General features: G+C 41.1%; 1 protein-coding gene across 17 annotated transcripts in view; it reads left to right on the forward strand.

The window, feature by feature from the left end:
* Positions 1-18,000, forward strand: part of DMD (dystrophin) — a 1,181,561-nt gene that overhangs the window by 1,110,017 nt on the left and 53,544 nt on the right. For all 17 annotated transcript variants that reach the window (XM_042035506.1, XM_042035543.1, XM_042035536.1 and 14 more), the window contains 4 exons: positions 3,664-3,738; positions 10,993-11,194; positions 14,576-14,661; positions 17,300-17,457. In XM_042035506.1, coding sequence (XP_041891440.1) covers positions 3,664-3,738; positions 10,993-11,194; positions 14,576-14,661; positions 17,300-17,457 — 521 coding nt within the window. The remainder of the gene's footprint in view (positions 1-3,663; positions 3,739-10,992; positions 11,195-14,575; positions 14,662-17,299; positions 17,458-18,000) is intronic.

Below are 18,000 nucleotides of genomic sequence, written 5' to 3' on the forward strand. Positions count from 1 at the left end.
CAAGATTTTATTTATTGTTACTGTGTCAGTAGTCAGTGGGACATTCCAGCAGGTGGTTTGAATCACTGACGACTTCTCAAATGAGTGGGTTTTTTGCCTGATTATCCACTAGCAAAAGGATCTGCTGTGTGTAATTGCAGGTGTTTCTAGAATACTGTAGAAATAGAACATAGCCCTTATGTTTTGAGATTTCTCTCAACATGCAGAATTATGCAGAAAATGTTAGAATTTAATTATCTTATTAATCTTGCCACAGTATTTCTGATTTGAGTTACTCCTATCAGCAGTCTGAAGTACCCTTCATTGAAGCTGCATTTGTAATAAAAGCACTAGTTCTTGTTCACAGTTATCATGTTATTATATAGAGAAGGATATACATTCACTTGAACAGAGAGGTCATTCATGGCTGAGTGATGGAAAAAATCATGATTTCTCTTTGCTCTGGGACGTAAATATGTCACCAAGTACTCCCTCCTGATCCTTTCTTCTGTCTGTTCCTTTCCAGGGGCCAGGTGACCTCTTCCACTGCATCGTTGTTTCAGACCATAAACAGACTGTGCTCTCGGGCATTTATGTTTTTTTTGTTCAAAGCTTGAAAGTTGCCTTCTGAGCAAGAAGAGGGAGTATTGTTAACAACTTGCAAAGGTTTCACAATACAGCAAGGGCCCCTGACCACCCCGTTTGAAGGATGAGGTGGTGCATCCTTTCTAGGAGTGGGAGGAAAGGGCTGAATGAAAACTGGTGTGCACTGAGCTCCTCAACCTGCTCCAAAATGATAAAAGCTTTGGAATCAAGGCTTAATAGGTCCTGACTCTTTTAGTGGGCTGTGTGGGGGTGGAGAAAGCAACAACTTTTTATCCCTTAGGACACAGGAAGGAAAAAAACCAAAAACAATTTCACAACACAGAGAGGTAGGAACTACTGGTGTTTCCATAGGCTTTTGGAAAGTTGCTGCTGCTTGAGCCTCCTTCCTCCCTCCTCTGCCTGTTCCCAGCAGGAGTAGCTGGCTTGTGACCAGGCAGTGCTTCTGTGCTCCTCACTCAAGGTCCCTCCACTCACTGTGAGAGGTGTCTTTATGTCCGGTGCTCCCAAGCCCAGGGGCTGAGACTCATTCCCTGGCAGTCTTGTGTTCTGTGGTTCATTTAAACGGGGTCTCATCCAGCAAGGGGAATGTTTTGAACCCAGTTAGGAGGCAGCTGGGCCCCTTTTCGTTGCTACACAAATCAATACGTTTGTTCCAGCAGTAGCCCCAGGGGAGGAAAGACACCACTGGCAATTTCATAGGCATAGGGAGGAGAAAAGTGAAATCTTTAAGATCCAGTGACTTTAAGTGACAGTCACCATCTGGTAGGACAGCTTCCCATCAGGAGCATGAAGGTGGTGGCATAAGGAAGACAGAAGTGAGCAGTTGGCACAGGGACAGTTACTGGGTGCGGGCTACTCCTGGTGGCAGCAGTGAAGGTGGCAGTGGAGGTGTGCAATGGCTTAGCCTTGGCTTGCAGAGCCAAATGAGCAGCAGTGCTACTACCTTCCCAAAACCTGAGATGAGGGCTCCAAAATGAGCACCTGACATTGCTGCTTCATCATTTAGAGCAGATGCTTCTTGGCAGCAATGTCGTTAAGGTTGATGATAAATTCAGTATGTATTACATGTACTGGAAAATAGATGTAAACTGTCGCACTTCCAGGATTAAGTGTCTTCACAGATTGTATTTTCTGCCTTGATTGAGGCCTGAAATATGCATATATATTTACTCACATTTCTGAAAATGTAAATAATAAATAGATAAGCTTTTTTCAGAACACTCAGGAAGAATTCAAGAAAGGCTTCTTCATTTTGTCAAATGCTAGCCATAATATTCTATTACAGAATTCAAATACAGATTTGCAACAAGGGTACAAAATGTAATTGAATTCATGGTGTGTTTGTGAGAGACGGCTTTATTAATTTCCATTTAAGACAAATTAAGTCTCTTTATTTAAACTTCTCACTGTATTCTACACCACATAATAAAGGACCTGTCGGAATGATTGTGAGAGACAGAGCTGGCAGGAGCAATACACAGAAGTGCCCGTTGAAAATGGGCAGTTGCATCTTATGCAAAGAAAAAGAAATTATATACAAATCTGAAACTTTCTTTCTTGCTCTAAGACATGTTTCAGAAACATTCCACAGCTTTGGTTAAGGTATACAAAACTACTGAATTATCATACCTCATATTATTCATTCAGAACAGCTTAATTAAAATTAATGTAATTGAGACTATATTCCCTCTGCTACCTATACCTGTACAGCATTATAAATGATGTTGGGATAGTTACACCCAAGTTACCACATTTCAAACAGCTTTACAGCACCTTAGCTCATATGCCAGCAAGGAAATGTTTTGTCTTTCCCTGTTTTTCATCATATTCTTTCTCTAACAGTCTGTCAGGCTTGGAGGAAGCTTATGGAGCTAAAGAGACCTTTATTTTGAGCCACTGCATTTTTTCCCCTAATGTTTTTATATTTAGATCGTAGTTTACATTTTCTAAACACTTTCCCATCAGTAATTCCTTAGACTCCATGGGTTTCATCAGTAAATTAAATGCATTCGGCAGTGTTGTCAGGTGCTGAAACTGGCTGGCACAAACAGTGTATTTCTGTTCTGGAGAACCTTTAAGTTGCAATATGCCAAGCAATCTCTTGGGAATGATCCTTAGGCTGCACAGGAGTGTCTGTGCCCAGGAATTAGCTGTGTAGGTGACAGGGCCAAGAGCATGCATCTGTTTTTTCATTGGTGGGGTGGCTGCCCTGTAGCATATGGGTGTGTCCCCTGCCACACTCCTCAGTTCCCAGTGCAGCTGCTGGCAGTGCCCCTTGGGAGCCAGCTTCTGTGCTCTGGTCTGGTGTGTCTTTGTCCCCACAGTGTCCCAGGCATTTTTGCAAGCCACGGTTAAACTATTCAGTGGGGACTTGTGCTGATGTCCTTATTTTGTTAAACATATGAGGACAGCTCTAGCAAAAGTTGAGCCAGACAATGTGTTTCCAACGGGGTGCCATACCCCATCACATTGCCAGAGCCACTGGCTCCCTGCCATTGTGCAGGTGGGGACCTGGGAACTCACCTGGCTGGGTGAGCTGGTTTCTCTCCAGAAAGGCTCTACATCTCTGGGCATGGCTGGGGCCTGCTTAGATGGAAAGCACAGAAGTTTAATTGGATTTTTTAAATAAGTTTTTTGTTTTAGCAGTAGCTGAGAGTCACCTGTTTTTTCCTGGGCAGAGCTCTTCCCTCAGGGCTGCCTGCATACAGCCTGGCTGGTGCATAAGGCGAGCAAGGAAGAGTTTCAGGGTCTTACCTCTCTCACAGTACCTTCAGTGTGAAAAGCAGTATTTTCAGACACACTGCTGCAGTCACTGGTGTTGTCCTTTCAAGTGCTCTTTAGTTCAGTGCCTTTGAACAAAAGGAAGTAACACTTTAGGACTTAGTGGGGTTTTTTTGGATGGTTGATTGTCAAGATTTGACAGTTTTAGCTCAGTGAAATTTCCAACAAATTTTTTTCCCCCTCTGCTCTTTTAACCAACAGGTATAATCTTGTAGTTCAACATAACAATGTCTTTGTGAGTCTGATTATTTCTAATGTGTAAAGCTGATCTTTTGTTCTAATATTGCCTCCCTGCAGCTGATTTGAACAACGTCAGATTCTCGGCGTACAGGACTGCCATGAAACTCCGCAGGCTGCAGAAAGCTCTCTGCCGTAAGTACCTGCCTGTGCCTCGCCCGCTGCCGGGAAGGCTCCGTGACCAACACACAAGTTTATTCACAGCTTTCAGAAGCAGAAAAACACTCCCACACATACCCCCAGCTCAGCCTGGTACATGAAAACCTCTCACCTGAAGAGCCTTCTGCTGCCACATGTTTGCGTGATCATTACAAAACCACAGTGCTGGGTGGTCTGCAGATCTGTCCCTTGTAAAGCAGAGCAGCAGTTCAATAATAAAACTACATATACCGTACATGTTTCTTATCTTTACACTCTTTAGCCAGGTATTTTCACTGTGCCCTATCCTGTGCCATGTCACTGTGCCATGTCCTGTGTCAGCTGCAGCTTTACAGCCAAAAGGAACACAGCTGTGGTGTGGTAGGAGCAGTGAGAGCTTGGGTGAAATAATCACTTCAGAGCTGGAGTTGCTAATGGTTTGTTGAATCTTGAACCCTGAGGGGTTATTGCCTTTTAAATGAGATCATCACAATAAACATTTAGCTTCATTTTTTCCCCAGTTTTCAGTTGTGTTGAGAAGTCTCTCATCAGCTGTACATTAATGGTGTGCATGTTCGAACATTTTAATTCTCCCAACTGCTGTATGTTATTCTACTTTTCACTGGAATTACATTTCCTTTTCAGCTTATTGTAGCTTGATAGCTAAATAATTCGCTCAGAGTTTTCTTGATAGGCCAGCTAGTTACAAAAGCAAGTAGTTTATTAGGCAGTCCAGTTGGGAGGATTATTAAAATATTTTAACATTCACTATTTGGCATTTAATTACAGGGTTAAATTTCTGACACAGTTGCAAACGTCTCAACTGTTGATTTATCTCAAGTTGGATTTGTGCTCACATGCTTTCTGGAGCTGTGTCAAACCTCGGTATTTTTGAGCGTGTTTACTTTTAGGCTTATAAGCATGGGTGAATTCCGGTAAAGTGTGCAGACTTAATTTCTGAATGTATTAAAAATAGGAAAAAAAAGGGAAAAATAATAAGTGAAAAGTCTTGTAACATAATGAAAGATTTCAACATGAATGCAGTGACAGAGAAGGAATTATGATGATTAGAAATATAAACATCTCTCCATGGTACAGCACTTTTGCCACACTCACTGTGGAAATGTGATATAAAGAAACTGGAGTGATTTGCGGTGAAAAGTATTCATAATCAATGCAGCACTGAAGGAAGCAGACTTTTTGGAATTAACTAGCTGGCAGTGCATAAGTGTAACTTGTAACAGGTTTTTATGACTGAAAGTGCAAAACCTTGCATCTCATTTTATCTGTATTAGAATCATAGAATATTTTGAGTTGGAAGGAACTCAAAAGTATCATTGAAGTCCAACTCCTGGTCCTGGACAGGACACCTCAAGAAGAGATCAGTGCCTGCCCCTCCTCTTCTCTTCACAGGGAAGTTGTAACTGCAGTGAGGTCACCCCTCAGTCTCCTCCAGGGTGAACAGACCAAGTGCCCTCAGTCTCTCCTCACACAGCTTCTCCTCAAGGCCCTTCACCATCCTTACTGCCCTCCTTTGGATGTTCTTTAACAACTTAATGTCTTTTTTATATTGTGGTGCCCAAAACTGCCCCAGCACTCAAGGAGAGGCCACCCCAGTGCAGAGCAGAGCAGGACAATCCCTCCCTTGCCCAGCTGGCGATGCTGTGCCTGATGCCCCAGGATGGGGATGTCCATCCTGGCTGCCAGGGCACTGCTGACTCATGTTCAACTTTCCATCAACCAGGACCCACAAGTCCCTTTCCCTGGCACTGCTTTCCAGCCTCTCATTCCCCAGTCTGTCCATACATCCAGGGCTGCACCATCCCAGGTGCAGAATCCAGCACTTTCCCTTGTTGAATTTCACATGGTTGGCGACTGCCCAGGCCTCTAATTTGTTGACGTCTCCCTGCCTTCAAGGGAGTCAATAGCTCCCAGTCTCTTATCACCTGCAAATTTGCTCAGGATCACTTGCAGTCCTGTGTTAAGTCCTTTAAGAAGATGTTGAGAAGCACACAGCTGAGGATGGAGCCCTGTGGAGCCCCCCTAGTGACAGGTCATCAGTCTGATGTCACCCCGTTCACTGTAACCCTTTGTGCCCCATCTGTGAGTCAGCTGCTCACCCATCACATGATGTGTTTATCCAGCTGTGGGCTGGACATTTTGTCCAGAAAGATCCTGTGAGAGACAGTATTGAAAGCTTTACTGAAATCCAAAACAATCACGTGAACTGGCTTCCCTTGGTCAACTAGCTGGGTTACTATGTTATAAAAGGAAATTAAATATATTAAGCAGGACTTTCCCCTCACAAACCTTTGCTGGCTGTGACTGATGACTCTGTGGTTCTTCAGATGTTTTTCAGTAACTGATTCCTACCATTAAATAATTCTGGACTCATCTTGGACTTCTGTGTCGGGTTTGCATGGCCAGGTTTTGGTAGCGGGTGTCTCCAGGGGTGGTTTCTCTAAGAAGCTGCTAGACGTTTACCCCATGTCTGACAGAGCCAATGCCAGCCAGCTCCGAGACAGACCTGCTGCTGGCCAAGGCCAAGCCCATCAGTGGCAGTGGTACTGCCTGTGGGATAATGCAGTTGAGAAGGGTGCGGGAGAAAATCTGCTGCACAACAGCAGCTGGGAAAGAGGAGGGGAAAATATGTGAGAGAAACAACACTGCTGATACCAGGGTCAGTGCAGAAGGAGGGGGAGGAGATGCTCTGGGTGCCAGAGCTGAGATTCCTCTGCAGCATATGGAGAAGACCATGGTGAGGAAGCTGTGCCCCTGCTGCCCACAGAGCTCCACAGTGGAGCAAATATCCACCTGCAGCCTGTGGAGGACCCCATGCCAGAGCAGGTGGGTGCCTGAAGGAGGATGTGACCCATGTGAAGCCCACACCAGAGCAGGCTCATGGCAGGAATTGTGAACTCTTGGAGAGGTGCCCACGCTGGAGCAGGTTTGGTGGCAGCACTGTCTGTTCCTGAAGGACAGCATCCTGTGGGAGGGACCCACTCTGGAGCAGTTTGTGAAGAACTGTAGCCAGTGGGAAGAACTTGCATTGGAGCAGTTTGTAGAGGACTGTCTCCCGTGGGAGACTGTACAGTGAAGCAGGGGAAGATGTGAGGAATCCTCCCACTGCGGAGGAAGCAGCAGCAGAAACAACATGTGATGAACTGACTACAGCCCCCATTCCCCTGCTGCTGCTGCAGGGGAGGAGGTAGAGAATTTGGGAGTGAAGATGACCCTGAGAAGAAGGGAGGGGCTGGGGGATGTGTTTTAAGATTTATTACTAGTTATCCTCCTCTGATTTGACTGGTGATAAATTCAGTTGATTCTCCCAAGTCGGGTCTGTTTTGCCTGTGACAGTAACTCATGAGTGATATCTCCCTGTCCTTATCTCAACCCATGAGCTTTTCAGTGTATTTTCCCTCCCCTGTCCAGCTGAGCAAGCTGAAGTAATTTCATCTCTTGAGGTTACAGTTAGGTAAATTTCCAGAGAATTGATGCTCTCAGAGACATGCAGTGGCTCTTACACTGATTACTCTAGCACATTCTTCGTACTTGTATCTAAGGAGAAGTATTTAAGGAATTTGGTTAGCAGGCTTTGTTCTTACAAATATTTTTGCCTGGAGACACCATCGTTGTATTTGTGTATTCTATCATTTCAGTGTCGCTCGTGAACTCAGTTTAATTAGATTTTTTTAAAAACCTCAACTCGTTACAAAATTCTTTTTCCGCATTTTGGCAATAGTAGAATTAGAGCACAATGCTGGGTTTCAGGGCTCCTACGCAAAGCCAAAATCCCACTTGCAGTAGGTGCTGCATTCAGCTCTTCCTTTTCATTTTTTTTTTTAAATTGCAGGAGTTTTTAGATATATAGATATAGATAGATAGATGTATATGTCTATATATATATCTCTATATATCTTCTTTTCTGCAACCTTCATAGAAAACAGCAATTTTCTCTACTGAGGGTACTCTAAAAATGTGTGTGTAATAGAAGGCCTGCAGAAGTAAAGGTACAGCCTATTTCTCAGTGGCAAGAATAGAAACGCCTTAAAAGGGAGCTGTACTTAAACTTCAGTTCTTTTTGGTTCATGAATCAGCCCAATGAATATTAAGACACAAGGATATTAAACCTAAAGAAGGACATGGAAAATAGCAATCCTTAACAAATAAGTGCTTATGTATTGTGTTATCTAGTGTGTGGCTCTAGCATTTCAGCCTTCAAAATTATTGTGAGCATGCCACGTGTAACTACTGCCCCACGTTTTTTTAAATGTACAGTTTCCTTTGATAATCACATCAAAGCATGATGACTTTCTTGTTTTGCTACTTTTAAAGATCTGATCTTCAAGTGCAAACCACATCAGAACATTGTGATGTCAATAAAATGAGATGTATTCACAAACTTTTCTTGGAAATGTGGCAAAAGAAAATATTCAAAAACTTCTCTTAGGAGTCTTTTTTCCTTTAATTTTACGCAGACTAGATTAAATACATTTTTTTAATGTGTCAGCCAACAGCAGCAGGTTACAGAGGAGATGATCTTGCATTCTGGGAGGACCGTTTATACTTTTTATTACCAGCCATATGTTGAGTTTTTCCTAAGTTCCGTTTGTGACCTCTAAAATGTACTTTCTCCTGCCTGTTAATTGTCACTTTTGTCCTTCAACTGGTTACTTATTCCATGTTGTCTTTTATACTTTTCCTGCAATCTGGCAGTGTCTAGTTAAAAACATTTTCTCTATTGCCTTAGAGGCCAAAGAAATATTTATATAAATGACTTAGGCTTCAAAATAATCTAGAAGCCACTGCTCACACAGATTTTGGAGTCAGTTTTGGAATTTTAAATAGAAAAGTGTAAAAGAGTGGCAGAGAATCCAAAAGAAGTGCAAAGCATAAAATGGTGTGGTTTATTTTAATTAAAGCTTTTCAAATCACTGCATGGTGCCAAATACTCAGCTCTTCAATACATATCTGACTGTGGAGCTTGTCTTGTGAAAGTTGGTCATTCGTGGGGGCCTCCATATCTGCTTTTGGGAAAGAAATACACAGTTCCATGTTCTGGGAGAGGACCCCATGCACACATTTCTTAAGTCTTGGTGGGAAAGATGAAGGAGGATCTTAATGTGATGAAGGCCAGAGCCTTACTTTTACCCACAAAAAGAGGTTCTCTAAAGCAGAACACATTAGCAAGCGGTTTTTGGTTGTCAGGAGATGATCATGTGTTACAGACTTGGGGATAGGACAGGAGGTTGATGAAGAGTTGGCTGAAAGGCTTTTCAGAATATGCCGCTTATTAACGGGAAGAGCTTTCACAACATGGAATGACCCATGTTTAGCAGTAGCTGCATATATAATTATGCTGCCACTCAGATGCCTGAGGGGTTCATTTAATTACCGTTGATTCGTAGTCTCAAAGGAACTGAGAGTTCAGCTTAAAGCTCGGAGTTATAGGTGTTGGGAGGGCTGTGCTCTATTTTCAGTTTGACTAATGAATTCTTAGAAGAAAAGCATCTTTCTGAGACGCTCAGGAATGGGTCCAATGCTTTTGCAGTATATAACTGACATTAAAATAGCTATATTTTTTATGCTAGTAGGTTAAATATAATATTCCAAAATATTTTATTTTAATAAATGTCTGTATGCTAATGTGAAAAAAACTAAAACTCCAGTAAAACCCTGCACAAAATCATAGAGTCAAAGTTAAATTTCTTCGTGTAACAATAGGGAGAGCGTTCCAAGGTTTCCTTAATCACTCTAGAACTAGGTATGTTAGGCCCAGAGGATTAAATTTTCAGAAGTGCGTAAGGGATTTAGTAGCAGAAGTCGCTATTGATTTCCAATGAAATGTATCCTCTTGGAATTCTTCTAGCAATTATTTAAATCCCAGCGTACTGTCCAAGCAGCATTGTGAAGCCGCCCTGTGGGCCATTAAAGTATTTCTCATCTCCCACTGGGACATCAAAGGGGAAGTTTCATCCTGGATCAAATAGGATACTCAAGTGTGAATTTGCCAAATGGGCCCTTAAACAGGATCAAGTTCTAAAAAAATTCTTGTATGGTGTTCTGCATTTAGCCTCTGCACATCATGTAGGTTTTTTGACGTTATAAAGAGATGTTGCTTACCAGAACTCAAGAAAGCACATTTTTTATTCCAGTGAGAGAAAAACTGGTCTTGCAGTTGAGTCAGTTCATTTTCCAGTTTTGTGAAGAATTTCCTGGATGATTTTGGGCAGTTCATTTTGGACCAGATGCTACTCCCTTGGGTCATACTGCATTGTGCTGCACTTTGTGACTGCTCCTGGCATGAGCAGGATTAACAGCATCTGCACTTTAACATCCCCATTGCTCACACCCTGGAAATTCACTGCAAGGAGATACAAAGGGTTTTCCTGTGGCAGCCGGAAGGTCGTCATCAAGCATCTCATTTTTCTGATTCCTTTTGTTCTTATTCCTGCCTTACTTCATAAACCAACATCCCATAATTTCATGTCCCCCTAAGTGTGATGCTGCTTGGTGATACTAGTTTGCAGAGGCTGAGCTGAGAAAGGGAAGTTCAGTTTTGCCCTGGACATTCAAATTTCAAAATGCAACTGACTTAAATTAGAACAAAATCAAGTTTTAAGTGTCTGTGACAAAAAGCTCTGTTGCATGTTGACTGATAAGTTTAAACATGTCTTACTCTATAATGCCATAGAGGTATTTATAAATATACATGCTCTTCAGAGATAAAAATTGCTACATTTAATTAATAAATGTTGAAATAGGCCATTTAGTGTTTCCAGAACCTTCTCTTCCCTGTCCTCACTAGCGAAAAAGTAACAGAGAGGTTAATCACAGTTCAGTTCTGATTTGTTTGCATATTCCTTGTGGAGTTTGGTTCGGTTAAGATTGCTTGACTTCTCTAGGAAATGGGGCAACACATCTCAGGAAAGCTGATGACCTGTGCTGTGGTGACAGCACATCTGGTGAATGCAGTAATCAAATATTAGCCTATCTGTAGGAACATAAAGTGTGAAATACGTAATTTTTACTTGCATAGTAATTTATGTGTAATATTTCCATAGGACCAAAGAGCATAATAAGTACTTTACAGCTAAGAATGGAACAGATAGATACACACTGGTTTCTAAGGCCACAGTTGAATAACAGTGCATCTGTAGGAGTCCTGAAACCAGTCTTCCACGTGACTTTGAGAAGACATTTTACGTTTCTCTTCAGTCTCTATGGTGGTGTATTTTTTTATTCCAACAGTGGATCTCCTGAGTCTGTCTGCTGCATGTGATGCCTTGGACCAGCACAACCTCAAACAAAACGACCAGCCAATGGATATTCTGCAGATCATTAACTGCCTGACTACCATTTATGATCGACTGGAGCAAGAGCACAATAACCTGGTCAACGTTCCCCTTTGCGTGGACATGTGCCTCAACTGGCTTCTGAATGTCTACGACACGTATGTATGGGGGGCTCAGGACATGGGAAAGCTCCAGGAGCTTTCCCAGTAGCAGAAGGGGAGGGGGAAGGTGTAACGAGCTGTCTGCCTCATTACAGCATGGGTGGCTTGGAGCTGAAAAAAAGAGTAGTTGAAGTGAAAGTTTAATAAACCTAATGGTTTAATGGCTGCATTTAGCTGAATCTGTACAGCCCTTGGTTAGGCTTACAATCCTAGATTTATTAAGCTAAGCAATGAGAGAGCTGGAAAACAGAACTTTTTAAGCAGATTTTTGCATTCAGACCAATTCTGTGACTGTGTGTCTGTCCACAGTAAGTCATGGCTTTAATTGGTCTTTTAATTTATTTTGATAAAGAAGTTCAAGAGAATTATCAAGAAGCAACAGAATGAACACCATATAAACTCTTGCCTGTCTGTACCTCTGGATGTTAAACGTTTTCAAATGTGTCAGTTTTCTGTAGCTTTCAATCTGTCATTCTTTTTCAAAGATGGAAGAGGTTCATTATCTTGTCTAATGTGCTTACAACCCTTAGCTGTAAGAAGATTTGAGAAATACTTAATTCAAAATTTAATTTTAAAAAGTGTAGCATAAGTATAAATACAACAGACTAAATATACCTGAAGAAAATTTATGAGTATTCCTTTTAAGTGGGTTAATGATGCTGCTCATAATGCCTAGGCAAATTCCAACATATGTTTGTAAGCTCATTTAAGAATAAGCCATTAGATTTGTATTTGTTGAATTTTGTTTTAAAAAAGTCAGTGGAAGTATTTTATTTGTGTTTTTAAGGTTTTTATGAGCCACTCTCAACCAGACGTGCTCATTACTGTGGCAGAATAAACATTTGCCTATAGAATTGGAAGGTCATGGGACAACTACTGTATTTCCATTGACACTTTGAACCATACTGAAGGGCCATAACATTGTTCTTCCATCCACCCTTTATTACAGCAGTGAAGCTTCAGTGATTACCTGCAAAGAAAAGTAGAGATTTGTACAGATCCTGTCTTTCTGCAGGATCACCTCCAATAAGTCGATTGTTTGTGACATCCTTTGCAGCAGCTGCAGTATCCTGTGAAGTGGACTACCCAGATCACATTATATTTCTTGTAGCATACCAGTACTAGGGAATGGTGCTGTATTCATTCAAGAGCCAGGTTTTATTTCTTTAGTCTGCTTTGGCTTTCACAGAGCAGAGTTCTTAGTTACCATCAACCATAAATAACATACAGACAAAGACTCCCAGTTAGTGAAAACAAAAGAGATATGCTGGATATTAATGGATATTAATCTGTATCAGTCACATTAGAGGCAGAGAGGGAACTAAAGGTCATTCCACAGGCTGGTCCTAAGCTGAACTGTCCAGTTTAGATTTGTCATGTCCAGTCTGGTTTTCTTTATGTTGCACTGTGCTGCAAGTACAACATTAGAAATTATAATTATCTGCTTCTAGACAATTCCCTAGGTATGCTAGGGAACTGCGTATTGCAGAGCACAATGAAACACAGAGGTGTTTTATGTGTGAGGAAAGCTTGCAGCTATTTTCCCAAAATTCAAGTTTGAATTACACTGGTAAGAGAGGTGACCTTGGGGTTACGTGTGTTTAGTTTTCATTGTAAGCTTAATAGGCAGAGATCAACCAAAGTGCACAGCGCTACCGGAGACATTTAATTAAATGTACTGAATCTTTACTTTTCTTATAATTGAAAACTGTCGTTTGTAAAGATATTAATCAAATTCACAGTCAATGACTGATCTAATTATGGGTACAGCTCTGCAAATCCCGCACGTTTCGGATTTGTTTTAATTGATCAGTCACTCATGCTCATTTGCAGTAGCATGCTAAATTATTGGTTTGACTTGGGAGGAGAGGAGAGTGAACTGAACAACTCATGATTCGTACAAGTTTCAATTTAATTGCCTTGCAGAGCAATCATCATTCTATATTCTTCTCTTGTATAATTTTCATGAGCCTGGTATTCATCAGGAGGAGTTTCTCAGGGCACAGATGATAATTAATTTGGAAAAGATTTGAGGGAGAGGAGTAAGAGGACCAGAGTATGGAAAGCATAGGTAAACTACAAATGCTTATTCGTGATGAAAAACACAAGATTCTTTAATAAAAAGTTGCAGATTCTAAATTTGGCTCTGTCCACTGGTTTCTGTCTGTACTTTTTATACGGTTTGCAGGGGAGATGTGTGGGTAAATGAGCACTGCTGGCTCCTCAGCGCCTTTATAGGATTTAAAATACCACATGCATCTTTACCTAGGGTGCAGCCTTATGCATGACCATGGCCTGCCTCTACATGATTTATCTTATTCCCAGTGGGGGTCTTACTGGTGATGCTTCAAAGCTGTTAAAAAGGCTCTGCTTCAAAAATATTTGGTTTAGGCATTAGCTTCCTGTTTTGTGTAAGTCTTCGTTCGCAATAGATGTTACATATTTGAAATGCTATCAGAAACGAAAGTCTGGAGGGGAAGCTAGCAACTGGAAGTAAATTGAGTTAAAGCAGATGACTGAGAGAAGATGTGAAGGTTTGTCACTGCGTTGCCTGCAGCTCAGAGGAGGATGTTGTTCTTGCTGTCATATTAAAAAGCAGAAGTAGTAGCGTGGGCACGTTACAAGGCAGGAGTGAGCGTGAGGGGGAGGCTGACAGGCAGCAGGGGCTGATTGGAGTGTCCCGGCTCCTTGGCACTGCACAGGAGAGGTTTGAGTGCTGCGAGGAGGAGCGCAGAAACCACACCAAGGTGTTAATGGCATAACTGTACAGCCTGCCTGCCTTGCCATGATTTCTAGGCAAGCTTTTATCATTCACCTGAGCATATTACAAGTGTCTCTGTCGCTGCACACTGCTGGCAGAGGCTGCTTTTTCATGCTTGGCTCGCTGTTGCCTTTTCAGACAAGTCAGGGCAGGGCTGACAGACAGTAAGAAAGACTTTCTAAAAACGAGTGCTACATCAGATTTCTGGTGAAACTAAAGCTGTATTGTCATTGGCAAAAGGGCTGGTGTGTTGTTCTGTCAGGGACCTCATCTCTGAGAATCACTCAGCAGCAGTTCATAGAGAAGCCTGTTAAAATAAGCATAGTGTAAAGACCCTTTACTCACTTTTTTCATAAAAAAAGGAGATGGGTAATTATTTCCAGTTGAGACTGCTTCTGGTAGAATTGATACAACAGCACAGTCCAGTTCAGCTGTGCCTGTGAAGCCACAGTAATGTGATTTTTTTTCATTTCTAGCTTAACTAATAACCATCCAGCTTGAGTGTTCTCTGTGAGATTTAATTTATAAAGACTACAGTACTGCAGTGAACTTGGTTATCGTAAACAAATTATGACATGAATGGATTGTATTATCAACCAATGTTTCTTTTCCATTAGGGGTCGAACAGGAAGGATCCGTGTCTTATCTTTCAAAACTGGTGTTGTATCCCTTTGTAAAGCACACCTGGAAGATAAATATAGATGTAAGTTGATGTAATTACCTTATGTTTGTATTCCTGTTTTATTCCTCCTGTTTATTTCTTGAATAAACATTTAAATAGCATACAGAGACATTATTTTAGATATTGCAGATGCAAAGTGTGTTAACTTGTTTCACCTTGTACTTTTAAGTTATTTGCTCTCTGTAGTTTTAGGTAGTTTAACACAGTGGTTGCCAAACATTTTTATTCACACCCCTCCCAGTGAAAATAATTTTGAGCACACACCTCCAATAGATGTATGTCTATTTATAAATGATGTACATGTACCACTGTACTAATATATTTTTGACATTATAAGACATACCAAAAGTAGAACATTAGAAAGGATGTGATAAAGATTAAATAAACACTATTTTGATAAAGATTAAATAAACACTATTTTGAAACTTTCAATTGAATCTATTAACTGTACAAAAAGTATTTCTTTACTGCATCCTAATGGATTGTCTTGAGCCCTCCCTGAGGCACAAGAACCCCTTTGGAGACCACTGGTTGAGCACACCATTGTACACAAAAATGCATGTCTACAGGACACTTGCATTACACTATTTTCAAATATATTAACTTTTTAAAATGATTCCCGCATAGTGGTCAGTCTTATTATGTACACTGTGTTTAAATGTAGTTGCTACCGTTAAATAAATAGATTTTAATAAATAAATTTAAGTAAATATTAAAGGTGTGCAGCTTTTGCGTATTTTAAGAGAAGAAATACTTGAAAAAATTCCACTTGCAGCCTTAGTTTTACCTGACAAATGAATCAGTTCACTAATGAGACTAGGATCCAGAAAAGAACTACTGATAAAAGTAGTTCTCAAGAGTAACTTTCTTGTTGAATTAACTGGTATCACTCATTCATGCACTTAAAAATACCACTGAAAACCCAACCTTTAGGGTTTGACCCAATACCATAGCACTTCTTCATCAGTTGTTATCATTTTATTCTCTACTAATGCAAGCTGCAGAACTCTAAAGAGAAAACAGACAGTACCAGCAGCGGGGTCTGTGCATGACTGTGTGTAATTGGATCATATTTTAGGGCAATCACAATGAATGTCACAGTTTAGATTTCTAGATGTTTCATGTGGGTGTTAAGAAAAAGTATTCAGAAAATCTTTTAAGAAAATTACTCAGTACAGATACTTTTCAAAATGATATTTCATCAAAGGTTATCAAATTTTTAAAGGAAAACATCTATTCATGGTTTAGATTCTCCTGCACTGTGTGTGCATGGTAATGCATAACCTATTAAGTGCCCTATAACCTTGCTGAGGACACTTAATGTTTTAATGACAGGGAAATGGAAAGCTGAATAGCTGTGGGAGAGGAAGGAATTGTGTCTGTCATGCTGTGGTCTGGCTTTGCCATCCATGCTGAGGTCATAGTGCAGTTGCCATTAGTATTGCTGCAAGGATGCAATGACTTGCACCCCTTACAGTTTTTTGTCTCATTTGTGCAGCAGAGCTGCAGAGTTGGTTGTGCCGGAGCTCAAGTCTTAAGGCTTGCAGAGGTGATGGAAGGATTCATCTCAGAATTATTCATTATAAAACTAGACTTTGCAAGAGTGAAATTCATGTAATTAAAAGATAATCCTTTCTCTATCTGTTCCTTTATTCCTTTGGAAGAAAACAGGTCTCAAAGCAGTGCTAGGAAAGTCATCTCGAGCAGTACTGACGCACCTGTATAATTGTATCCCTGGTGTTGGGTGAAATATTAAAGTGACTCCAAAAAAAAGACTATTATTTTATTCTAGTCTTATTTGGCTCTTCCTTTTTTTTTAAACTGTTGAAAAGTAAGGAGGATTTATTCAGGTAATATATTGTCAACAGAGATGTTGCCAAATAAATACTTCATTTAATGATAACCTGTATTTTTTTTTATTATGAATTCTGTAACCTCCTCAATATATACATGGTATAACTAATTCCCACCAAATTAAATTGAGCTTATGGTGGGATAATAATTCTGTCCTGTAAGGATTCTTTTCCAGAATGTTGCAGTAACAGAACATGGCTTCAAGTGACATTTAACTTCGGAAGCAAAAAATTAATATGATATTAAAATTTCTGATGGATGGCAGGTTCTGTCGTACTGTAATTTTTTTATTTTATTTTAGAAATTCTCTTGAATTAAAAAATCATGATACATCAAAGTGAGCTCTTTTTTATCATTTTAACTCATCTGGAAGAGAAATGGATTCTCTGAGTTGTATGTTTATTGCTAAGACTTAAAAAGGTGCTCTATGTTGTATGAAATTATTTTATCATTAAACATTATTTTTTAGACATCTGTGTTGTGGCATGAAGATCCTGCTGTTCAGTTAGCTCTGTTACAGAGTCACTGCATCCATTATCAGTAATGACACAGGTTCTGTGTTAGAGCGGCCTTTCTTCCCAGGTACAAGCCAGTAATGCTGTTAAAAATTACCACTAGACTTCCATTTCACAGAGAACCCCCAGTGTTTTTGGGAAAAGAAGCAGCCAGATTGAGGTCATATTTGTACTCATGTCCACCAGGGCTGCTGACCGCACCTGCAGGCCTTGGAAACGATGCAAATCTGGGCTGTTTGCCACATCCTGGTAGCGATGCTTGACCTCTGGTGTCCTTTTCCTTCCTCCAGACCTGTTCAAGCAAGTGGCAAGTTCCACTGGCTTCTGTGACCAGCGCCGGCTGGGGCTGCTGCTGCACGACTCCATCCAGATCCCGCGGCAGCTGGGGGAGGTGGCCTCCTTTGGGGGCAGCAACATCGAGCCGAGCGTCAGAAGCTGCTTCCAGTTTGTAAGTTCGTGTTTTGCTCACTGTGAATTTTCCGATTGGTATTTTGTTCTGAGCTCTCCCGTACTTCTGAGGATTGAAATCTGGGATGAGGATTGGGGTACTGTGGGTCGTGTGATGATAGTGGCCATCAGTGCATTAAACTGTTCCATTCATGAGGGGTATTTGAATTATTTCAGGCAGCAGATAATTGTCATTGGGGCTTCTGTTGGAACTGAACCCTCCAAACAGTTTTAAGTCTTTGTTGCGGCAGCTCCTGGTTTTGCAGTTTCCTATTGCCAGCAGTAGATAACTGTTTATTGCTGCCATGTGGGTGAACAGCAGTGGTTAATCTGAATTTTGGGCATGTACCTACCAGTGACAGCCAGGTGCCCAGGGGAGCAATAGGCGACTCCCTCCAGTGCTGTCTAGGGGCGAGGAGTGCTCGATGAGCTCCTTCCACTCCTTGAATGGATAATGCCAGTTTTTTAAAGAGTTCTGAAAGAATTCCTGTCCTGTCTGTTGAGGAATACACAGAAAACTGCAGGCTCTTTTCAAACTTGTAAA

The sequence above is a fragment of the Corvus kubaryi genome, unplaced genomic scaffold (genome assembly GCF_017639235.1).
Source record: "Corvus kubaryi isolate FWS band 111438036 unplaced genomic scaffold, C.kubaryi_AGA036_p1.0 133, whole genome shotgun sequence".
NCBI classification, from domain to species: domain Eukaryota; kingdom Metazoa; phylum Chordata; class Aves; order Passeriformes; family Corvidae; genus Corvus; species Corvus kubaryi.